This window comes from Crocodylus siamensis, chromosome 15 (genome assembly GCF_052110815.1).
Source record: "Crocodylus siamensis isolate JL-2025a chromosome 15, ASM5211081v1, whole genome shotgun sequence".
NCBI classification, from domain to species: Eukaryota; Metazoa; Chordata; order Crocodylia; family Crocodylidae; genus Crocodylus; species Crocodylus siamensis.
In genome coordinates, this window is record NC_143409.1 from 36,926,867 (window position 1) to 36,953,021 (window position 26,155).

A 26,155-nucleotide genomic window follows, 5' to 3' on the forward strand; every position below is an offset into this window, starting at 1 on the left:
AGAAGCCTCCAGCTGATTCCTCAAGCTGGGCAGTATCTGGCTTGGGGAAAGCACAGGGAGAATTGATGGCTGCTCCTTCTCTCCCCACTGCTACTCTCTGCTTCATTCCTAAACCTTGGCACTGCTTGGCTTGGGAAAGTAGCTGGAGGCTTTGCCTCACTACTCCCTTCCCCTCCTAGATCTATCCAGAAGGGGAGAGGAGCAGCCACAGCTGCTACCTACCTCTTTCCCCAGCTAGGCAGTACCTGGATTGGAGAAGGACCCTGGGGACTTTTTCCTAGTGCTCTATCTGCTCTACTCCCAAAGACTGGGAGCAGAGCTAAGGACTAGGAAAAGTGGAGCAGGCACTCCTCCCTTCACCTTCCCAAGACAAGATCACTTCAGTTTCTGGCAGATGTGAAGAGCAGGGGAGAGGGGGCAGCTGCAGGCTGAACATCTGTACTGTTTCCTTTCCAAATGATTCTCAACAATTTCTGCATGTAGAAATGAAAGTCTCTTCATGGCCATTGTCTAAACCAGTAACAGGGAGTACAAGCCTTATTTGTACTGGAATGTCAATGAAAGCATAGCACAGCCATGAGTTTTAAAAATATGGTTGCTTTAAAATTTTAAATTGTCATTTTAAAGAACAATGCCAAAGGTTGAAGACACTACCTTTAAGACAGACATTTGCATGTTATCTCAAGAACAAACCTTGATTAAAAACTGAATACAGCTGAAGTCAAGCAGAATGCTCTGCCTTGGTATGCAGGCTGACATCATTGCTCCTTACTCAACGGTTGGTCTTTCTTGGTGAATACTTAATGACTGCTTTCTGCCACAGAGCTTGGTGTTGCATACTCTGTGATTGCTAATATGCAAAATGAGAACAGAATATTGTATAAGTATTCTTTAAAATAGACTAATGGTTCTTATGTACCTTTTCTAAATCTTTCTAAGCTGTTAGTTGTAGGTAAAATTCATATAAGCATCTAAGTGTTCATACCTTTGTCCACTCAGTATGATTTTATGCATCTTCCCTTAGAAACAGAAACAGAAATCCCATTGGCCCAGGGAAATATGGATATGGAAAAGTGCCGTATATATTACCTCTGCAAACTGACACTGGGCAGCCACCTCAAAAACTACGGAGGCAGCGACAGTTACCAAGGAACCAAGCATATCAGCAAAATCCAGGTCTTGGGAACCATCCGTACACCCATCCAGCTAATCCTTCACTTCAACATGAAAATGTTTACCAAGAAGAACATGGACTTCAGCCTGGACATCATGTCTCAGGGCCCTCAGTTTATCAGCATGCTTCAACCCATTCTCAGGCCTTTCCTGCATCTCAGAATTTGTTCCATGGTAGTGGCTCAACCCATCATGGCTTTGTGTCACATCAGACTGTCCAAAGTGTGTCTCAGAGGGCTGCAGCTATTGTGTGTACTGGAGCCTACAAGCAACACAAGCTTTGCAACACAAATGTAAGTCTGTTCTTCTCTTTGTTAATCTAAGGGACATATGATGGTTAGCTCAACACACTGGACTTCTGTTGTTCAGGTGGTTAAAAATCAAAACGATACATATTTATTTTATTAACTTAAAATATCCCATAATTCAGTTTCAGACCAGGAAAAAAATCTTGTTGTATGCTGATTTCAAAGAAGAGTAGCTTGAGGAATATCTATAGCAGCAATATATTACAGCATCCATTCAGAGCTTCAAATAGTCATTATACCCCCATGGAATATGAATGATTCCCTTTGGATAGAGGAAGAAGCTGAGGCACAGAAAGTTTATGCAAGTTTGCTATACAGCATAATAAAAGATAAGTCAGGGCTGGGCAATTATTTTGGCTGGAGGGCTACTTAATGAGTTTTGGGGATCTGTCAAGAGCCATATCAGTTTCTCTCCTCTGTCTGTCTGTGTTTCTGTTTCCCCGTCCTCCCAGAACCCACTGGAATGGATACAACAGAATGACAAACATGCAGGGAGAGCAGAATACCTAAACAGAGATCGGCTAGAAAGGAAGAAGAGTTTTGTTATTGAGAAACTGGGGTGGGCATTTGGGGCCAATTCTCACCTGTGTCATACACCTTTTCTGTTATTTGTAGTTTGCCGCAGTGCGTGGGTGGCATTGTCAGCTGTGGATGCTGCCGGTAGGTTCAGGGGCCAGGATGCAGAACCTGCAAGCAGCATCCTCAGCTGATGCCACCACCCTCCTGGCACAGTGGAAACTCGTGTCCAGAGCCCTGATCTGGAACCTGCCAGCGGCATCATCTGTGGACCCAGGCAGGAGCTGCTGCCGTGGCGAGTAAGCGGCAGCATCAGCTGTGGACATTATTGGTAGTTCTGTGTCAGGGCTTCGGAACTGACTGGTATTATCCACAGGTGATGCTACCACCTGCCTGCTGGTTTGGAAGCCCTGACCAGGTCCACAGATGATGCCTGATGCTGCTGGATGGAAGCAGTGCCACCCACCAGCCTCACCCACCAGCCACTGAGGGCTAGATCCAGTTAGTTGGCAGCTGTTCACCTGCAAGCCAGATCGAATCTGTTGGCGGGCTAAATCTGGCTTACGGGCCATATTTCACCCACCCGTGAGATAAGTAGACAGCCGAGGCAGGATAGAATTTCTCCTGATTCCCAGACCTAAGCTTGTACTGTGAGAAGCAGCTGCTTTTTCTGATATATCGACATACCATAATATTGTAAACTAGCTTCTGCTGGGCAGAATGCCATGTTAACATGAAAATACAGCTTCTAACACTGAATTAGCTTATTTATAGCTAACTCCACTGTCTATATATGTGACACTGCATTGTATAGGCATAATCTTTCTGACAGACTCTCGTTGCTGTCATATCTTGGCAAATTTATTACGAGTTAGGGTTTATGATATGAGGATTAAAAATCTATTTCATTAGAATGTAATGGGTGATCTGGAAGAGGAATTTGCGTGGTGGAGGTGAGACACAGGCTGTCCCACCGATGAAAGAAGGAAGGGAGAATTTAGGAGAGATCATTGGGAGGAGTGATTGTTTTTTAAATTATCTTTGGTACTGCCACAGTATGTCAGGGGCTTTCCAAAGTCAAAAGCAAGTGCCTTTCTTCTTTGAAGAGTTTACTAGATTAAGGGGAAACTAGAGCAGAAATTAGGTGGAGTGAAAATGTCTTCACCAAAGCCTTAGAAACAAACATTAAAAAAGCATGAAGTAAATCATGCAGTGAAGCAACAGGTTGGATGATACAGAGAGCCCAAAAGAAAGTTGAGTGTAGCAGCAGCATTTCAAATAAAGTAGAAGGTGAGAGGGAGAGTTAAGAGTAATGCAGGAAGAGATGGTTGATAACCAGGCCCAGGGCTGGAACGGCCCTCACAAGGGATAATGAAGAAAGGATCTTATTAAATGATGGCATCTGGAATAGAAAGGAGAGAGTTGTGAACTTGAGAGACTGAAGATATCAGAGGGATGGAAAAGAAAGAAGAGGAAGCAAAACTAGATATAAGTTCTCGTGGGTTTGGGACGGTGGTAAGGCAATTGGTGTAAAAAGACCAGTGTTAAAGTAAGTGCTGAAGCTTCATTTAAACTTGAAGAAAAATGGGATATAATGTGCATGGGGGCATTCTTCAGATGATAATGTTTCCATTAGATAGGTAAAAGCTGCAGTTGCTGTTCAGGGACTTGTTTCTCCCAGGACTGTGGTAATTAATAGTTTTAATTAATAATTAAGTAGAAACAGTTATTGGAGTAAAGGCAGGAACCAAAAGAAAACAAGGCTGGCCCATAGGTTTCTACTTGTTTACTTTTTGTTCCTGTCTAAGTACTTTTACTTTGGTCATTAATTTAATTTATCAGCCACAATATGCTCCAGGGTCTCCTCCAGCATCCAGGGAACACTAACTATTTTCTGTTTTTGATAAATCCCAGGAGGTAGGTGTAACTTATCATGGGAAAAGATTCTGTTAACTGGTACCCAGGTGTTTGGCCACTCCCTCTACAGTTTTTCCTAAGGGCAATTAATTAATGACAAATTAACTCAATCTGCTGTAGTCCTTAAGTCATTTCCTCGTGGTTGTACATTTATTGTTTTTTCATTTATCGCTGAACTCATTTTACATGACTGACAGCTTGGTTCTTAAAAAGTTAAGTTTGCAGATTTTAGTTAGTGAGAACCTGGAAAAGGCTTATATTTGTGCAAGTGTTTTTGCAGGGCATTAAACCTATTTTCTCATTGTGCAAGTGGCTCCCTGTCTTCAGCACCTGCATGTGCACTTTGCACATCCACCCTCAGACTCTGCAGCTTTGTCACCTTTTTAAGCAGAAAATGTATAATAAACATCGGTCCCTCTTGCATCCAGGCATACCACATATGCAGCCCTAGCTAAAATAAGGGTTGTTGTTTGTAGTCATGTTGACTAAGGACATAGGCAGGCAAGGTTCTTTGCGTAAAAGTGATATCTTTTATTAGATCAACTAAATAGTTGAAAAAATTGTTCTTTGCAAGCTTTCAGGCTCAAAAACCCTTCTTCAGATGTTAGAGAGAGTCCGCTGTTGATTTGGGTGCTCTCTTGGGTAGATGAGAAGCCAGTATGCAAAAATGCAGGTCTGTGAAAATGCAAGTGCTTGGTAGACAATAAGTGGGTATGGAGAGGTGGAGAAGGGGGATGTTGACCTGGTAAAAAAATGCAGCTAGTAAACTGTAGAGATGTTACCTGGGTTCTCAGATGGCAGGTAGGTTGTAGTGTGCTATAAATCCAGTGTCTCTATTTAGTTCATGATTTTTTGTATCCAGTAGATCCATGAAGTGAAATTAATAGGCGTATCTGCAAAAGTTGTTTTGTAAATTCCCTTTGAGGATTAGGACTGAGAGACTGCAGAGAGAGTGGCTATCTTGGGCGCACAGAACAGCCCCACCAGGCCTACCCAGTGTGCAGCTCCACCTGGCCGGGCAGACCCCAGCTGAGATCCCCAGGGAGGGAGCAGGGGATAAAGAGGGCCATACTGGGCTTGTGTCTGGCCATGCCCCCACCCACCCCTGGAGCAGACAGCACAGCACAGCACAGCCCAGTCCAAGGCTGGTAAGCATGCTGGGATGCTGGGGGACTGGTTTAACTGAAACCAGAAGGGGTCTGGGACCAAAGTTACTTAAACCAGTTTGACCCAAATCAGTTAATTCTGATACTACATTCAACCAGGTTTATCTTAAACTAGTTTCAGTCATTTTGAAACTGGTTTATGTGCACTGAACTTCTGTTCTGTTACAGGTTTAAACCAGTATCTGACCACTTAAACTGGTTTATGTGTAACTTCTGTCCCTGGCTTCTATGTCAGTCATTGTGTTTTGTATCTCAGTTTCCTCCTCTTTCATTGGCAATGTGTAGGAGGTGCACGTGGGTGCATGTGCACCCCCTGAGATTGGCGGTGCACCCCCTACAAAGAGCACCACTGATGCTGCTGGTGGTGCGTGTGGGCGATTTGCTGCTTGCCACCCACCCAACACTGCCAACACCACTGTCACTGCCTGCAGGAGCTCCCCACTCGGCCTGCCCCTGCCGTCAACACCACCATGGCTGCCTGTTGGAGCTCCCCACTCGCCACTACCATGCCCTTGTCGCCAACACCACTGCTGCCACCTGCGGGCAGTCGCTGTGCCCCTCCAGCCTCCAGGGGCATGTGGTGTTCATGTCCTCTTTGAAATTCAAGTGATGACCACTAGGGTGAAAAAATTCTGATGGAACAGGGGGTTTTTTCATTAGAAAACGCTGATTGAGTGGAACTAAAGTGTTCTGTGGGAATATATTGAATCCATTTAAAGTCAGTGCGGTTCCCTGGTGGTTAGTGGGTGGGCAGGCTTCCTGGGCTTCTGGGCTTCCTGCTTGCTTGGCAGCTTATGGCCCTCTGCCCAGTTTTCCATTATGTGGAAATGGTTTCACTGATGACTATTAATACTGATTATGGGGGAAAAAATGATGTTTCCAAACTTTATGCAGAATGGACATTCTGATTTTTGCCCAGCTCTGTTCATGGTCAACAGACTGTTTTAGAAGAACACACTGATCAGTGTTCATGGAAAGCTTTCTTATTGTCTTGAGAGGGTGATCTGTAAATACCCATATTTGAAACTATTTTGCTGCTGAAGACTTGTAACAGGGCTACCAGTGCCAGTGGTATTGCCCATTGCCATTAGCAGTACATTATTTTTTTTTAGATTTGCATAGGCTTGTTATTGCATAATGGCAAAATGAGGCTCTGAAGATACCTTTTTTCCTGAAGGAACTTAAGTATGACTTTGTGTGTAGCATTTTCCTTTTAAACAGTGTGGGATTGTATGTTTGCCATTTTGTAGGTGCATAGGAAGTTTATTTAAATAAAAGCATATACAAGTTTATTTTACTTCATCTCTTCTGTGGTTTCTTTGACCATTTGACCCTTCAGGTAGGATTTTTTGAAAGTATGAACTAAAAACTCATTGCATGAGTAGCAGAAAAAAATTACAACATTACCACATGGCAACATCATTTAAATATCAGTTAAATAACACTGTGGAAAATGTTTTGGGATTTCAGCTCAGAAACCTTTGCTTACATGTTGTCTCTAATTTGAATGTGTTCCACAGTGAGTAGTGTGATCCATACTGTAAAAATTACCCCAGAGGGGGAATGCAGATGAAGAAAGGCTCCAGACTGTCCTGTGCGCAAAAATGAAATAATAAAAGATACATCTGGTCATTTGACATATTTGCATTAGCCATAAACCCTCAATTTAGATATGCCATTGCACAGGTAGGAGGGTGGGGATCTTAGTAAAGGGTTGAAGACATTTAAAAGTGTATACTGGAAGTATAAATTATTTTATATTGTTGTAGCATCTAGGATCCTAGGTAAAGGATCAGTTGCTCCCAGTGTTAGGCACTGTACAAGCACAAAACAAAATCATGGTCATTGTAATCTCTTTTGTGTAATCTCATAATATGTGCATACCTATAGTCCTAAACAAGTCTATATTCCACAGAGATAAGTGACTAGAGGAACTAATAATTCTTTCACCTTGGCTCAGCACCACTTCTTAAGACATTTAATGTAAAATAATAGATTCTAAGACACGCACAATTCTATTGTACGTTATCCACAAACTCTTTAATTTAGACATGCCACCTAAAGATCATTAGAATAGTTAGGAGGATAGGGGTTAGATGTTCAGGGCACATATTGATAACTTAAGCATTAAAAAAATGATGCATATGCTATGAGTACCCCAAAGCCAAGCTCAGGAAAATCTGCATAATATTTAGACCTAAAAAAATCAGAGGTAATATAAAAAATTACTAACTAAAGCAATGAAACATCTTTATCTGTGCCTTATGTCATTCAGGCTAGGTACAGACATTCAAAAATCCTGAGACAGAATCGATTTAAGTTACACAGTTTTCTGTAAGCAGTATAGTTTAGATTAGTAGTGAACAGAACAGACATTCACCTTTGGTGGGGGCGGGTGGAGTGCAAATCTTAGACGGGGTACTGTCATTTTAAAATCAGTCTGTGTATGCTGAAATTCTGTTTGGTTATGGGTATAGACTGGTTTCTGATCACTTATACCGGTAAAACTGTAATGTCTGTACTTGGCCTCAATAACAACGTTATTCTGATCAAGGCATTTTATATCATATGCTTCCAGTTTAAAGTAAACTTCTTTTTATACCAACATGCTATTTTTTTTCGTGTTACCCCTTTTCATGATAAAGGTTGAGGAATGGTTCTCTCATGTTGTGCGTGTGTGGATGTGCATTACCTTTAGGGCATTAATACTCCTCACCACCTCTTGGGTGCTGCAGCTGCATAAGACCTGGCATTAACTCACAATTTTCCCCTTGAAACAGTTCTTTATATTTAGCCACTGGACATTAAAATTAAACCTCATATGGCTTGAAATAATCTCTTTAAAATTCAGTGAAATGTAGCAAGATCAGATTCCTCTCCTCTTAAAATCTTTCTCTCCTATTGAAAGTCCAGACACACTTCCTGGTATTCACTGTAAGTGCCTCCTTTTTTGTCTTTCTCATGGCAAGACATTCCTGGGTCTGTTGTTGGTGTTTATGCTATGTAGACAGTCACTATATTAACACATAAGTTTTAGCCTGTTCAGACATATTTAACTCATTTAGTCTTTCCTCAAATTGGTCCTTTCAGTCTTCATCTATGAATTTCCTTTATACTGTTACAGCTTTCTAAGATCTGTTGTGAAAGTTAGGCATTTAGTTCATATTCCATGTCTGAAAATATTTCACTGGCATCCATGCAATGTTGAAAGCACTTTGAGTTCAATGAATCCTATTTTTGGTGGAAGAGTTTCAGGTGCTTTGTCAAGTCCACATCCTGGCATTTCAGCCTGCCTGCTCTCCAACCCTTTCATAAGTCCAGGAGTTTTCAATTACAGATCATTAACTATAAATGGCTGTAATAGTCTTTTTAAGAGCTTTGTACTATCGGAGAATATTGTAGGGCTGAGGCAGTGTTTTCATCCAGGCCAGTGTAAGAAAAGGTAGTTGCTTTCTTGTAAAGTGGCATGAATATTGGTACTTTAGGTTTCTTGATAGCTTGAGTTTGCATGCAAATATACTTACTGCAATTAATTAGCAGGGGAAAGTAAGTACATCTTCCCACATCATGTCAACATATGCTGTTTTCTTTTGAGCATAGTTATTTTGCATGTAATACTGAATCTACAAAATCCTAAATAAAGATAGCTCATCTTATCCTTTATTCTATGACTTTAGAAAATGTATTTCTTCACTATGCCATGCAAAGATCATACACTGGTATATTGCTGTTTAAACATCTGTGAGCTCACCCTACAATAGAGCATTTTGGTATTTCAAACATCACTACATCTGCCAAGCTAGCATGAAAAACCCAATGTTGACCCTCTGATCTGTTGTGTTAATGCACTTGTTCACACTTCCATTCCAGTTTAACTTGTTCTGGCCAAGAATTCAGTCTATTGAAAGCAACCTGCATCACTCTGCATTGTTGCAGTGCTGAATGGACTAAAAAGTTTGAAAGGTTTTTTGGGGATTTTCTGAAATTTTTTTTTTCCTGAGTGTCTGCTCCAAGGGGTGATGAACTTGTGGTAGCAATGATGTAAGCAGCATTTTAACCTCTGGATTGTGTTGGCAAGTTACAAAGATAAAACAGTTCAATATTCAGGCAGACTCTGCAAGTTCATTGTTTTGTTTTGAGTTTTTGTGGCAGCTGAAATTTTACAGAGACGTTTTCAACCTCAGAGTAAAAATTTTCCTGAATAGATATTTTTATTAGGTTTTATATTGATGTGCTTACCATTTGTATAGTGTTTGGATACTAGAGCTGATGCCAAACCCTAGTGATGGCGTTTGGGGAAAGTACATTTGATCTGAGTGTGAGGAAGGGCAGAATCTGTTTTTGTGAAAAGTGAAGACTCAGACCCTCATTTATGTCTAAAAATGTGTGATAGATGAATGACTAACCTTTTTATAAGTGGCTGACAGTCAAAAGCAAAATCCATATCAAATGGCTAAAAAACTTGTTTCCTGAGCTCTCAGCCAACTAAAAATGGTAGGTTTGATTTAATAATTGGAAATGTCTGGGAAGTTACCTTAGGAAAAAAAAAAAGTAAATGGAATTCATATGTCACACAAGAGGAGGAGAGGGGAAAAAAGCTTGCAACATCTGATCATTTAATCAATTCCAAATAGCAGTCTTAGTACTAAAAATCAAATTGTGGTGGTGATTTAGATGGGTCATAATTCTGATGTTTGTCAAGTTGAACTGAATTTTTTTTTTCACAATAAAGTATGACTGCTGAATGATTTAGATGCCTAGCCTTGTTATTATTCAAATGTAACCTCTAGTGCCAAGTTTTAAAGAGGAAGCTAAGTGATGAAAATAAAATTGCTAGTTCATAACTTCAGCTACCTAAACCCAGGCTGTTACCTTCCTGAAATATTTGTCAATGCATGTTTTAATACTACCCTGTAAATTGGAATATGTGTGATCTATATGCATACACAAAAGTTGTAGGAGGTATTTAAGGCATTTCAATGTATCTTCAGTTCCCTCTATTAGTTCATGTGCTGTGCTTTGTCTGACTTTTTGGTGTATAAATATTTAACAAAGCCATAAGTTGAACAAGAAATTCACTTTTTATTTAAATGTTAATTTAATTGCATCCAGGTTTTGGATGCAGTCGAAGCTTCAGTTTTTGGAGATCCCTTGAATTAATTTACAAATATCATTAAAAGTAGTGGTGATGCCACTGGTTTTATGTTTAAAATCATACTTTAGAAAAGTTGGATGGACTTGAAGACACTCTGAAGGGTAGGACTAGGATCAAGAATGACCTGGATAAGCTCTAGAAATGGTTTGAAATCAATCAGATAGAAGTCTACCAGGAGAAGTGCAAAGTTCTGCACTTGAGATGGAATAATTAGATGTACAAACACACACTGGAGAATGGTAGGCTAGGCAGCAGTACTACAGAGAAAGACCTGGGAGTACAATACACCATAGGCTGAATATAAGCAAACAGTGTGCTCAAGTTGCAAAAAAAGCCAATAATATACTGTATTGTATTAACAGGAGTGTCTCTTACAAAATCAAGTGAAGTAGTCCTTCTGCTGTTCTGGGGAGACCTTGCCTGTAGTATTGGGCGCTGACAGATATGCAGCCTCCTGCTCTAACTCATGGCACTACAGAAAGTGCCATGAGTTACAGCAATTCCTCTGACTTAACAGATGTTTGTTGTTTGGTCAGTTGGAGGGGGTAGGGAGGAGAGGAAATCGAGCTCCACTTTGGAGCTGATCCAGTAAAGAGGCTGCCTGCCAGCTCCAGTGCTGTTTGCAGGATGGGAGGGTATAGAGTTCCAGGCTGGGGTTTGCCCAGTCTGAGCTGGAGGAGGAGGAAACGGGGGGAGGGGGGGAAATATGAGGTGGCAGGGGCTTCAATCCACCCGCTTTCCTTCCAGCTCAAGCTGTATCAGCTCAGTCCTGATTACCTACAGAGCTGACTGAAGTTAATGAAGGTGCTTTGCTTTGGAGCATCTTCATCTGAACACTCATTAGATGAGGGTTAATTTGTTGTGTGATCGAGCACTTTTAAAGTGCTGTGCAGCTATGCACTTCTGTCATGTCACAGCTGTAGACCACTTTCAGGGGACTGATCGCATGACGAATATCACTTCTATTAATGCCCATTGTATCTAGTCTGAACCACTTTAAGAAAGATATAGACAGGTTGGAAAGAGTCCAGCAGAGAGCAACAAAAGTTATTAGATGCTGGGAAGCAAGATTTATGGGGCAAGGCTGAAAGAACTAGAGTTCTTTAGTCTGGAGAAGAGAAAACTGAGGTGGGAATTTGATAACAGTCGTCAAATACCTGAAGAGTGATTATAAAGGGAATAGAGATAGCTTTTTCTTTGTGGCTATAGGGGGCAAGTCTAGGAGGAATGGCTTCCAGCTGCACCAAATGAAATTTAGGTTGGAGATTAGGAGGAATTTTTGTATTATGAGGGTGGCCAAGCATTGGAACATGATACTTAGAGAAACTATGGGGACTCTCCATTCCTGGAAATTTTCAAGAGCAGGTTAGACAGACACTTGGCTGGGATCGTTTAGTCAGGGATGCTCCTTACTTGAGCAGGGGGCTGAACTAAATGATCCTGTGAGGGTCCTTCCAGCCTTCCTTTCCTATGATTCCTATACTTTAATGATCTTTTGGTAAATATTCCCCATTGTTCAAATGAATAAGATATCTACCTTATCACTGGAATAGATAGACTGTGTGATCTGTCTGCTGCAGTTTTGGTTTTGGAATAAGCATACCCTAATATCAACAAGTATATTCATGGGAAGAATCTATGTTTTCCCTGAAATTTTAAAGAGAATTAGCTTAATGCCATAGCAAGGATGACTTTATTTTTCTGAGGATGGTAGACCCGATCAGAAGCAATTAAAATAGGGCTGGTCCTATGTTTTGGAAGGACTTTTGAATTAAGAAATGCAATATGCCATTCAACTTCTCATTTGGGATTGAATTTCTTCAGTGTCTGCATAGTCACAACTTTACTATTGCCACTGTCAACTGGCTGCCAAGCTGATTCTTGGGAGCACATGCCTAAGGGCACCATTAGATAACTGGATGTTTTCTGAGATGCAACCAAGAATAATTTTGTTGGAGTGTGTCCTATAAACCCTGCTCACTAAAGACATTTAAACCTTGATCACCAAAGTCAGAAAATAAAAGGCAGGCATGAGACATTCTGTTATGAGCAAAGTAGTTAAACAGGTTTCTTATGACCACATACAGACATTACACTTTTACCAGTATAAGCGATTGGAAACCAGTCTGTACCTGTAACAGGACAGAAGTTAAGCACACAAAACCGGCCTGTACCCATAATAGAATATTTGTTCAGCACACATAGACTAGTTTAAAAATGGTGGAACCTGGTTTAAGATTTGCCCCCTACCACTCACCAAAGGCAAATGTGTGCTCTGTTTGCTGCTGATTTAAGCCACACTGTTTACAGGAAACTGTGTAACATAGACCAACTCTGCCTCGGTGTTTTTGAATGTCTATACCTAGGCTGCATGTGGAATACTAGGGCCAAGTCCATACATCAGTGATTCTCAACCAAGTTGACACCCTGAGGTGCAATGAGAACATTTCAAGGGTGGTGCATGTTGTCACATAATGTTAGCACTGTTAGGTGTGTGAACCTGATTTAGAAGATAAACTCAAAGGCGCGTCCAGGCGAGCATGTACTTATGGTATGTGGTGTTGAAGACCCATCAAAAAAACCTGCTCCTAAAAAACATGGGGTGACACATGTGACAGCAGTGTGTGCTGCCTGAAACTTGAGCCTGGCTAGCTGGAGCCACAATCTGGCTGCCGACCAGGTTTCCTGCTTCTGGATTGCCATGGCTGCAGCCCCCAGGACCCTAGGTAAGGCTGCTGGAAACAGCCCGGGTGCTGGACCAAGTCTTCCCTACCCACCTAGGACATTCCCCCAGGTGTTTCCTGGGGACAAGTATCAGTGGAACATATTGTACTGTTCCTGCTTGTCCCTGGGGAAACGCATGTTCCCACTCATGGGGATGTACCCAAAGATTTCAATTAAGAATCAACAGTGTTAAAAACATGCTGGCCTGTTGTGATCTTTTTAAATTTTATGCAACAGAAAACTTGCTGTATTATTTTTCTGTGGTTGAAAAAAGAGTGAAAGCTAAGAGCTAGCATTTTCTGTGGGATGCCTTGAGTCTGTTGAGATGCCTGAAATCTATAAAAGTTGAGAAATGTTGCCATACATAATATAGCACAACACAACAATAATTAAAACAAACTGTGATTTTAAAAAAATCAGTCTGCAATGCTGTCTTTTCATTGCCAGGTAGTATTGTGTTCTTGTACAGTAGTAATGCCTTTGAAAGAAAGCTGCACTGCATTTAGAAAGCCTTCAAGCGTAATGAACTTTCTGTGGCTTTTTCCCCCTACCAGCATGTACAATGATGCTCTTTATCCTCAAATACTTATCTTAGAGTTATGGGAAAGCTAATCCCAGATTTTTTATATTTCTTTTATTATTTGTAGGGAAAGTGAAGGGAGGGAGCACATAAGAGGAACGGTAGTCCTGTCACTAGTGTGTTTGTAAGGCAGTGATAAATTTGAAGTGGGAAGAAGCCAGGGAAATATCCTTCATGTCCTCCTGCCAACTGTCTGTGTCCCTGGCTTCAAACTTTCAATAACTTCCCAGCCAAGGAATTTATTTTTCCCCTCTTCTCTTTCACTGTGGTTTGCATTATTTTTATTTGCTGAAGATAGCAAGACAGACCTTTTTCCATGGTGGCTTTTTGATGAGGACATTTTTGTGCTACTTTATAAAACCTAAATTGCACACCGAAACTATATCAAAGCAACCATTATTAAGGTTGCAAATACAAGTACTCAAAGGTTAAAGCATGCCAAAGTTATGATTGCCTGAGCAATCTTGATTCAGTTTCCTTGTACATATGTATTCTGATACTGCCTTTAATTACATGTTGTGGCTTCATGACTTATTTATTAGACACTATTCAAACCCTGTTCTGATTATAGAACTACTAACTTTCTCTCATTTTTTCCTCTGCCTGGCTATATGAGCATCTGTGGCAAGAGGATGGCATTGTCACTATTTCACAATGGGGAATGCAGGTAGAGAGAGAGGGGGAGATCTACTTTTAAGCCTAATTGTAAGATACCTGGAAACCAATTTTTCCAAAGCACTAGTACAATTATATCATAACTCTCATTGACTTCAGTTGCAATTGTTAATTTTTCAGCACATCCTCAAATTAGATCCAAAGGTCTGCAGTCAAGCATCCAAAAATGGGATGTACACAATTGTTGACCATTAATTTAAAGTTTAAGTGTTAAGTTTAAAAATGGCATCACATAGGAACTATGTGGCAAATGCAAGCATAGAATCTCATTCTCCACTGATGTGTGTTCTTCAGTATAAGGTGGCCAAATTAAGATTGCACAGGTAATCTTAATTTTAGCAATTTCTGAAACTTTGGAGTGCTTAACTTTGCAGCTTTAATAATGTTCTCAAAATGGTGGGGGGTTTTAACATAATTTCCTTTGTTTAAAAAAAATCTGCAAAAGCTGTGATTTTATTTTTTCCCAAAAGCTTTGAGCTTGGCCAAATGTAGGTAGATTTTCACTGATAGCAAAAGGCACTTTCCTAACATAAAGACCACTTCTCTGCCAAACCCCACTCAAAACACGGAGTCAACTTCACTCCTCCAAAAGACCAAATATTCTGTTGTGCCTAGTAGTTTATAGGGCTAGCATGGCTAAAGCACACCAGTTTCTGTAGGCCGTGATGTGCTAGGAAATGATGCGGCTGCTATTGCATGCAGCTGCCTTTGATTCTGCATCCCAACTGACCAGGTACTCATTTAAAGTAGTGATGATTGGGGGCAGATTTGACAAGAATCCTAAGCAGGGCTCAAACTGACACCTCTAGAACTGCAACAAGGCACCTTAGCTGCTCTGCCATCTTGCCAGTGAGAAACTCAGATTTTTATAATACTGGAAAAATAACCCATTTTTCACTAGTCTTATTGGAAATGGCTGAATTGCTTTGATTGAAATTTTCCAGAAGAAAGAGAAAAATCTTTCCGAAGTGAAGTTCAACCTGAGGATTAAAGTATTTAAGTCCTGAGCAGGTTTTCAAACAACAGAGTGAGATGGCCATTATTAGGCAGTGTGGCCAGGAGTACCTATAACAACAACAAATAAATCATACAAACATAACCCTTTGATTGGCTCATCTTTTTATTTAAAAAAGTATGAGCTAGGAATAGAAAACATGATGAAAAAATAAGTGTAAGAGATTAATGTGTTAGAGGGATGCTTGAGGACTTGACCATTCATGGGAGCAAGTACCCATATTGTGACAGTAACTGTAAGGTTTGTGGAAAAGTAATAATTTGAATGCTAATTGGGGAACCATAGAAAAACTAAGCACAGATTGTAGAAGTCCAGAGGTAGTTGCAATTACTGAATATTTCAGTGCAGTATAAATAAACTTGCTTTGTGTAGAAATGAAAAAATATTACAGTTTTATGCTTTAGGGGTTACTGGTTTTTATTTTATTGCTAATTCATAGTAAGGGATAAAATGTATTCCCTGTTAGAATAAAATATGTACTTGAACCAGCTTTGCACATAACTCCCACTAGAAATACTAAATTTCCAGTCATGCTTCACAGAAAGCTGTATAAACATTCTGCTTTGAAATGATTCTACTGATACATCTGTGTATTTTATCTACTTCTTTTCCCTCATTTTCACTGTTGGGAACATTTGTGTGGAAACAAGATCTTTGTTGTTTGGAGTTCATCTGCTCCTGCTGCTTAGTCCTTGCTTCAATTCATGATCTTCCATTTGTAACATTGAAATTATTTGTTGTGGTGAGAATTTAGAATTCAAATGAGGAATATGCAGCAGGCGTGAAGGAGCAACAATAACAAAGCTTGAGTTCCACTGCTGGATTCACATCTAGTCATCCATATGCCCAGAGTCCCTTAACATAGATCTCCTTTCAGTAGAAAAAGACTGTGTATGTGTATAAACACCCACTATAGGATCACTGTTATATATCTGTCCCTAAGAAGTGAAAAGAAAAGCAAACCAGAAGATGAAAATGAACAATAAAACCTGATTTCAGTGTGACCCATATCACAGTAAAATCAATTGCTTCATAGAGATGGCCTTTAAATGTCAAATAAAATATTTCTGGAGGTCTTAATGCAGGTTTTGTAGTACCAGCATTACTTTTTTTTTTTACAAACTGAATGGACCAAATGCATCGTCTCTATTGATTTCAATCACATCAAGCATGGATTTCACTTAGTATCTTTCAAAGTTGGCATTGCCTTTTTTAAAAAAAGTCTTGGAGTGTTGGAATCACTCTAGCTTTTTGTGTGAAAAGAAAATACTTTCTAGCCCATAAAACTGTTAGAACATTTTAATTTGTTTTTATCACTTATATTAAGTCAGATATGCAATGTCACGTACATCATAGATTTTCTGGTGATGACTATAAATATATGTGCTATTGTTTTATAGTGCATGTGAACAGCACACCCAGATGAGACCGTGAAGGACCAGCTAAGCTGAAAGGTTTAATGTTTAGACATTCTTTAGACTTGGAGCCAACTTTTGTCAAATGGAAATAACTTTTCATTGATTTCCCATTTAATGAGACAAGAGTGTGCAGTTTAAGTGCCTTGAGCATTACACACAGTTTCTATAAATATGTTTTTGGGGAAAAGTTCCTTGAAATTAGATGGACAGAGATATAAAAATATGGTGGCATAGTTGAGAGGGGGAGCAGCCAGGGTACAGAGTAGTTAAGGATTTGCTGCCACTGGCCAAGGCTTTAGTGCTTGGCTGAGATCAGCCAAAGAAGATCCCTTTAATAGTTTAACCTGTATACTTAATTGACTTTCCATCTTGCAGGCACTAACAGAAACTTGTGGAAAGTAAAATTACATCCTCTTTTTTATTCACATCAGAATGTGGTGATAGTCACATGTCCTTTTGATGGCTCAAGATTTCGGATGGCCAGCCAGGTCCTCAGCAGGTGCAGCCCTGACTCTCTGACTACTTTTCAGATTGATTTATACTAGAGAAAGTTCTGTTCCAGCATGCTCAGTTTCTCTTTCCATTTTCTAATTCTAATAGCCGTTTGTCAAGTCATGTTTATTTCCTTCGAAAAATGCTTAGGAAATGTAGTAGCTGACTGCAATGGAAAACAGAAACAACTGAAACTGTGGTGTAGGTGCTTCTGAGGCACTTGTAGTATTAGTTTTCCCCACCTAACTTTGCAGTCAACCTCTTCTGTGCTGAAACTGCCAAAAAATGCATGTTGGAGTGGTATGGACCATTTATCTAGTGTCATGAATTGAATCACTCCATTCATTTTATTTACGACCAAAGTTTGACAGAATCCTCTTTAAGCAGAAAGATCTTAAGTAAGGTGAGATATTTTCCCTAGTCAGTCTATTTACTGTTTAGCAGATTTGCTCAGTGGGAATAAGACATTACCTATAAAGGTTAAGTAAGAATTTCTAATTTTCTATGGGTTGTCTACAGTTACCTGATATTGGCAATGATTTGACTTATGCCAGAAAGAATTATTGTGGGGAAAATGGATGGAGCAGTAACAAATACAATAACAGATAAACCCTGATTCAGATGCATTGCGTAGTTAATATAGGTAAAGTTCAAGCAATACTTCAAAAGTGTACTAGGTAAATTCAGAGAGCTCTTCTAGAGTGCAAAACTGAAATCAATAATGGAACAAAATATTTTAGCTGCAATCTTAAAAAGGTGAAGACCAACTTCAATCCTGACTTAGGATTAGCCATAATATAGTAATACATCCAACAGTCATGTTCTGTTAATTGCATTTTAGCTACAAGGAATGCAGAAAACTTAATGGAATTGACAGATGGGGACAGAAAAGAAAGAGGGGTTAACAACAAAGCAGTAGTGGAGGAGTTACCTGGTAAAACTAAACATATAGATATCAGCACGGCTGAATAAGATGAACCCTTGGGTTTTAGAAGTATTAGCAAAAGAAATTGCTGAACTTCTAGAAATATTTTTCAATACATCTTAGGAACTGGGACAGGTATCAGATGGCTTGAAAGGAGTAGTATAACTAGGGGTGGGTAAACGGGGCACCCACCCTGGTGCCTGTTCACTTTGCCGCGGTCGGTACCGCCTCCCCCTTGTCAGGATTGCTCACCAGACGCCAAGGAATAGCTCACCTATGTTCGGACTCTTTGCACACACTCGCCTCGCCTGTCACAACTTTGATGATAATCCTGAACGGTCCAGATGGTCCGGCGTGTGTCATTCCAAAAGTGAGATTCCTTCGCTCCTCGTGGGTCCCGCGTAGCTGAGGGCTCCGCCACCCCTACACCCTCACCTGTTCCACTGGGACGTGGCTGCCTATATAAGTCGGCCACGTGATAAGGTATCTCTCAGGTTAGTGCCAAAAACAAAAGCAAAAAGGAAAAAAGGTCAACACAGACAAGTACAGCCAGGGATTCTTCATGGCTTGAGGACTGCTTTAATCCTCAGTGGACGTCCTCCGCTCTTTCCCTGTATGCCGCGGGGTTGGAACCCCCTTTCCCAGCTCCTAAGAAGTTCTTCAGCCCTCCCAGGGCTTCTCAAGGCCACTCGGTCTTTTATTGACAGGGCTGCGATCTCACAGTCCGTGGTTGCCCCTCTATTATAGTCTATATGGTAGCTGTGTCTACCGGGCTCCAGCTGCTCCCGGCAGCTCTCTATAGTCCGCAGCTTCACTGGGCTGGTTGCCCGGGTTCACAAACCCCGTGGGGTCTTACCCTTGTGCCAGACGGTCTGGCCATGTTTCAGGACGGTGCGCATCCGCACGCGTGTGCTCCCGCCGGTGTCCGCTTCCCCGCTGGACTCTTCCGGTTCCACCCTCGCTGTTCCTGATGCCGGCGTCTCTTTTATGCCGGCCCTTGCTGTCTAGGCTCCTCCTTCCTCCGTGCACCTGGAAAAGGTGTGTTCTCACCCCGCACTCTGGGTCTGAGTGCGGGATCTTAGCGCGATTGCGCCGGGGTGGGGAGTCTTGGAGTCCACCGGCTCCTTCTCTCCCTCACAGTGTCAAGTAGGAGTGCTGGAATTGTCCCCAATCCTCTGCCTCAACAAGTCTATGTCCTGGGTACTCAAAAACAGTCCCCGACTACTGCCTATTTAAGAGCAACAGCTAGGGCAGGGGGAGTGTGTAGTGGCAGCAGCAGCTCAGTCAGGGACTGTTTAGAAGTTCCTGGAATGGGTGAAACTGCTGCCCCCTGCCCCTGCTCTCAGCACTCCTACACATGCCACCTGCCTCCCCACAGAGTTTTCCCCAGGCACCAACTTTGCTTATTATGTCACTGCATAAAAGTCAAATGTAGAATATACCAGTATCTTTAACAAGGAAGAAACAGGTAAGCTGCTGATCAGTTTTTCGACTTCTACACTAGACAAAATATTCCAGTATCAATTAAAAAAGCAAGATTGTAAATGCTTGTTTGAAAAGACAAATAACGATAGTCCAAAGAAAAAACAAGTTGTCAAAAAACCCCTCTTTTTGTCTAATTATGAATTCGATGGTCTAGAACTATGCAGGTGATTGTGTAGTTTTTAGTTAGGCTTTTGACACAGCACCACATGGGCATATAAATAAACTAAAAAGTACTGTCACAGCACTATTGAGAAAACACTGGTTTAATGGCATTACATGCAAGAGGGACTAGTGGGGAGGAACAGTGTTTGGGATGGAAACTTTTTATCTGTCAGATCCTTAATTAAAATATCACACCAAACACAGATTTCATAGTTGTTAGGGCTGGAAGGGACCTCAAAGATTATCAAGTCCAGCCCCCTGCCTCAGGGGCAGGAAGTCAGCTAGGGTCAAAGGACCCCAGCAAGATAAGCATCCAAGCATTTCTTGAATAAGTCCAGAGTAGGTGCCTGCACCACATCTGGAAGGAGTGTATTCCAGGTCTTGAAGGCTCCAAAAACATTGGTTTTATTCACTGATTTGAACAGAACTTGGAGGAACTGTAAACACTAAATTAAAATTGTATTTGGGGGGGATACTCCCCTGTACTCAGGAAAATGAGAATTATTGTACAGTAATTGTTAAGTCATATACTTATGCATGGGGAAATAACTAGAATCATTTGGATTTTTTAAACGTGTCTGCTATACAATGAGAGTGTCGTTACAATTGGAATTTAAGGTTGTAGTTGGCATGTCTACATGAGGCGTTTTACTCAAGAGTAGTGCAAATTACTGTACAGTAAACATCACAGTCTACATGTGCAGACACTTACCACACAGTAATTGTCTCTAATTGCCAGTAAATTTGCTACCTGTAAATACAAGTAGCAAATTTACTTGCGAGTAGTTACTGAGCATGTATAGACACTGACTTGGGAACAAATTTGCTCCTGGCCAGCTCCACCACCATGGGGCTATCTGCAGGGACCCTGAGGCTGGGAGCTTCTTAGTTCTTTGTCTGCCCCAGTCCCAAGCCCTTAAAAGCCTGCAGGGATGCTGGGACCCTGGAACACCTGCATTTCAAAATGGCTACAGGTGCACTTTAACTAAAACTCATCAAATGAGTTTTACTTGAAGCATCTTGTGGTCATTTTTCAATGTGTAGGGGCTTAATACATGTAGCTGTCCAGGAATTGCTTTAGTTAAACCCCTCTCCTTTACTCCTGAACATGTATATAGACAGCCAACGATACTATTTAGTACCTACAAAATGCGTCTGATTAGTAGATCTCAAAAAGTCTTGACCCCTATTTTCAAGGTAAGGTAACAGGCAAGATGATGATCTTACAACAAGACAAAAGGTAATAAAGTACAGAATCCACTCTCCAGGCTGCCTTTGTAAGGTCATATTCACTAAACTGGTGGAGGAGTTTCAGCAGGCTTGGGAATTTGGGTGGCAAAGGTATGAAAGTACTCTCCTCCTTAGTTCTGGTCTCATAACATTCTTTTTTTTATGAGATGAGGTGGCCTCATGCCCAAGCTTCAAGCTAGAGGATCAGGGTATTTGCCCCCGCTTTGATTTCTACCCTTTAAATTGTCAGTATTGGAGACTTGCTGGTAGCTATACCTCGCTACCACTGATGTAGCTTTCAGGGTTGCAGAGCACTCCACTATATCAAAATGGGAATACCTTTGGAGAAGATTACCGGCTAGAGCTCTGCAACAAATTTGGGCACTAGGAGATATGGAAGATACAGATATTGGAGAGGTGGGAAACATTCAGCAAAACAGTGAAGAATGCAGAAGTAAGTAAATTAGGAGTAAGATCAAAGAATAGGAAGAAAGACTTGTGTGGTGGAGAATACGAATAAGGCTTGCACAGCAAAATGCAGGACAAGAGTGCATCAAGTGTACTGTGGAGAAATGAAGAAATTAATCAGGAAAAATGAATGTGAATATCTAAAACAGAAACTTGCTGAAATGGAAGAAGAAGATAAATCGTGAATGTAAGAGACTTTTTTAATTGAATGGAGGAGAGGCTATTAGCTGAGGTTGACAGTAGTACATGACAAATATGGGAATCTGATATCAGCATGACAAGAAATCCTGAAGGTTTGGAAAGAATATTCAAATAACTTATAAATGTACAGTATGAAAATGAAGGAAGAGCTGTTGAATGTCAAACTGAAATTGAAATAGTAAAGCCTTCACTAAAGGAGATACAGATCCCTGGTTTAAAAACTTATAAATAATAAAGCACCAGGGATAGAGAATCTTCCAGCCAAATGTCTGAAATTCAGATTTGAAGCTGTGCCTGCCGGGCTTTCTCTATCCATGTGGATGTGGCTCCGATGTTTCAGCCAGGCATTATTCCACTTCCGGGCCTTTTAGAAGCGTTGAGGCAGCTCTCCCTCCTGCGTCAACGATCCCGCTCTCACCTGCCATATTTTGATGTTTCACAGTGGGCGGGGTTGTCTGAAGGGTCCCTCGATGCCCGGGTCCGACCCGGTGATTGTTCACGGGGCTCCACCACCCCTGTACCCCAGCCTCATGCCAACTTTGTCGGGCCACCTCAGCGATGTCTTGAGGCCTACCTAGCGGATCCTGCCTGTCCCACTTGCGTAGTGACACCTCATGGTGTCGGGTCGTATACACTCCTAGCAAGGCTTGCTGCTAACCCTGCTCCCTGAGACGCTGTTTCCAGGACTCATTCTATGGTCTACGCCCAGACTTCCCCAACGTGGGGCCAATCACCTGCAGCCCTGACTACAGTGCGACTCCACCACTCCCTGTGTATTTTACTTCACCTAGTCCCCTAAGCACAAGCCCATTCACGCTTAGCCTCCTGGGCTTGGGTGGTGACCCCGCCCCAATCACAACCCTTTGTATGGGTCCTCCTGAGCTCTTGCCTCCTGGCGTGCTGTCCTCCACTCCGCACCAGTCCGACCAGCCACCTCTGGCTGCCTCCACTCTCCCTTCTCCAGGCCAGCGCTCACTTCCCCGGAGCCTGATGCCAGATGCTGGCAGGATGCTTCTCTCCCTGATGCTCCTTGCTCCGGCTCTCCAGCCCCCTTGGGATGCTCCTCTGGAACCTGCTTCTCCTGTGGCGTCTGTAGCAGCTCCTTCCCAGGGCCATCCGCCCCCTCTGCCACAGCTGCCGCCATTTTTATCTTTGCTGGCTGGCGTCTGGTGCTGACGTCACCAGCTGCCCGCAGGTGCACATAGAGGTGGCTCACAAGCCACACAGGTTCCCTGGGAGTGTCGTTCTGGGCTGCTGGTGAGTATTCAGTGTCACCCCGCTTCCCAGGACAGAAGCATTAAAGTCCCACCTTCACAAAATGATGAAAAAGATCTGGAGAGAGGAAAAAAAAGCCCAAACAATGATAGCAGGCAATAATACACCCAATTTACAAGAAGAGTGACTGGACAGAATGTAAGAATTATAGGTGTAACTAGCTCTTTACCACACACAACATGGCTTACCATTGAAATTGAAGAATAAGAAAAAGATCTTCAGCTGACTGGATTGCACGAGGTGTTTACGTTTACAGGTGATATCTACACTAGTAGGAGAAAAAAATGGAAGTGGTACAAAAGAATACAGAGATCATAAAGTGAAAGGTCAAAGAAGTTGGGAATGCCATCAATGTTAGGAAAACTAAATAGACGATCACATCCAGAAATAAATCACAAGATAACAGAAAGATAAGGATAGGGAATGTCAATGTGGAAAGGTAAGAACTTTTAAATATTTAGGAATAATCAAGGCAAGAATTTACAGAGCTAATATGCCTACTGAGCCTAGATAAAATAATGGCATCAAAGAAAATCTCAGGAAACCTCAAAATCCAGTTGAATAGTACAATTGTTCAACCTGTCCTTTTATATGGATGTGAATCCTGGACACGGATGAGGGGAAATAGAAAAATGTTGCAAGTATTTGAAAACAAAGTTCTAAATGCAATAAAACAGAGTATGGAGGAGTAGACATGATCAGGAGCTTGTGGGCCTGTAGAAAAGACCTGATGTCTTGGGCAAGATAAGAGCTCAGGGAGTTAAATGGGGAAGGCATATCGCAAGAACCGATGAGAGACGACATGAGAGGCAGATTTTGGAAGCTGAGGTGATGGGTTTTAGACTTCGAGGTGGACCAAGGCAGTGATAGGAAGATACCATAAAAACTGATTTGGAAGGGATAGGTTAAGATGCAACAAGGTGGAAGAAGATTGCACAAGATAGGATGAGATGGAAGGCAGTTATAGGCCCTTGAGGCCTGTGAAACCAGAGAGATTGAGAGAGAGAGGTCATTAAGGTATACTTTACCTTTATGGGACTGTGAATGTTAAGAGTAGATTGTGGTGAACTTTCTGTACTGGTGCTGTAATGCTACGAAAACTTTAGAACTGTACAAACTTCTTTTTCCAAGTATTTCAGTTTTATCTCATAACTCAGGATGTCAAAGGAGAAAAATATTTTTATGAAAAAAAATCTTTGAAAAAAAATGTAAGATTTGTAATGTATTTTATTACATTTAGTAACTAGATTGTGCTAGGTTTAATAAAAATATGTAATACTTGGAAGACTCCAAAAAATGTAAGCACTTGAAGGAATCAAAAAGACCATCTCCAAACTGATTATTTTTAGGAACACAACACACAAAAAAGTAGAGTAAAGCAGTTTTATTTTTTGCATTTGTGGAAAAGGGAAATCAAGAGATGTATTGCATAATACTACACAGATGCTTTCAAAACACATGGTGAAGGAAAAGACATTATTCATGCTAGCTGCAAGTGGTTTTTAAAAACAGAATGGTACAGGTATCAGTATATGACTATGCATATGACAAAAGATAAGAATTTGATTAAACAGTTTGATAAATTTATAGTTGTTTTCTGTCTACCATAAACCACAGAAAAAATACTTTAAATATTGCCGGTTTAGATACACTCGAGTGCCAGCAGTTATAAAGCAATGCTGTCAGTGATGTAGTTAAAAAATAAATTGCATGAAAAACAAGCATGGACGATGTAGAGAAATGCTCTTAATGATATTGAATTGATTGGCATTTCAAGTTTTATTTACTTGCTTGTACAAGAATGAAGAAGATGACTAACATTTACAAAATGTTTAAGATGGATATTTGGGAAACATGCTGGAGTTTTAGTCTGGTATAATTAAAATTTTAATTTTTATCTTTCACACTTATCTCCACTCCCCCTTAATCTCTTCTGTCAGTAAATAAAACAGAATTTAGTTGGTCATGCTTTTTTACATAAAAATAAAATCTATTTACATGCTGCTTAATGAGAAGATTGTTCTTCTATTTCTGGACATTCAGTTGAACAGTTTTCTTGTCCATGTTGGAGGGTGTGTAGGGGGGTTTGTTCATCTAGGATGGGAAGGTTGGGGAGCTAAAAATAGCTTGGTCAGGGTAGGGGATAGGAAGAGCACAGGCTTGGGGTTGTTGCATGGGGCTTTCCAGCCCTGGGGCTCCAAGGATAAGTACAGACAGTCAAAAAACCCAAGGTTCAATTGATACAATCTTTGCAGGTTAGTCTAAGCTGCAGAGATTAAACTGAGAACCACCTGGACACACATTTACTATTGATTCAGCAAATGCAGCCACATGCCTGCAGTGGCTCAGGCCAGACACCACGGGGCATTAGAGCACACCTCTTTGGCATGTAGCCAGTATGGGCTATGTGTTCACTTCCTCTTCCTACTGCCCCTGAGGTCTCTGGGATTTGCAGTCCAGAATCACAGCAGCAGGACTCCCCAGGGTTGCTTATCACTTTCTCTTCCTGCTTCCAGGTGCCTCTGGGATTTGTAGTCCACAGTTGCAGCCCACAGTAAGTTTCAGTAAGTTTAGCAGTGGGGCAGTTCTGTATGCAAGGTAAGGTAGGTTTAACCCCCCACCCTTGCCCTAGACTCTAGCTGGGGTTTGCTTGGGGAGTTGGGACAATCCCAGGTCTCCCTGCCCCCCCAGCCCTTCTTTGCTGGAGCAGACAGCCCAGCCCAGCCCAGCTCAGCTCAGCTGCAGGGCTAGAAAGCATGCTGGGGGACTGTGATTTGACTTGAATCAGGAAGAGGTCTGGGATAGAAGTTTCATAAACCAGGTTGACTCAAATCAGGTAATTTGATACTACGTTCAACCAGCTTTATTTTAAACCAATTTCAGCCATTTAGAAACTGGTGTATGTGCACTAAGCTTCTGTTTTGTTACAGGTTTAAACCAGTTTCTGATGACTTAAACTGGTTTGTGTGTAACTTCTGTCTGTAGCCCAAATGTGTGTACATGTCCACTAGATATGGCTAACCTGTTCCTGCTGTAATTTAGTTTACCTTGGGTGAACTAAATTAGATTGGTCCCATCATATTTTGCATGTTTTAACTTCTAATGTCTACACAGATTAGGGTTAGGCTGATCTAAATGCAACATTTGCACATACCCAAACCCTAAAATGTATTAAATATGGCTTAAGTGGTAAATCTGTTGTGAAGAGCAAAACATAAGGACAAATGGCTGTAAATTGCAAGATTCAAGTTATTGTTGTTGTAGTTTGCA

The 26,155-nt window shown here is 41.3% G+C and overlaps 1 protein-coding gene across 3 annotated transcripts in view; it reads left to right on the plus strand.

Moving 5' to 3' along the window:
* THSD4 (thrombospondin type 1 domain containing 4) overlaps nucleotides 1–26,155 on the plus strand; it is a 698,655-nt gene that overhangs the window by 126,685 nt on the left and 545,815 nt on the right. For all 3 annotated transcript variants that reach the window (XM_090028684.1, XM_090028685.1, XM_090028683.1), the window contains exon 5: nucleotides 1,025–1,466. In XM_090028684.1, the coding sequence (XP_089884810.1) occupies nucleotides 1,025–1,466 (442 nt within the window). The remainder of the gene's footprint in view (nucleotides 1–1,024; nucleotides 1,467–26,155) is intronic.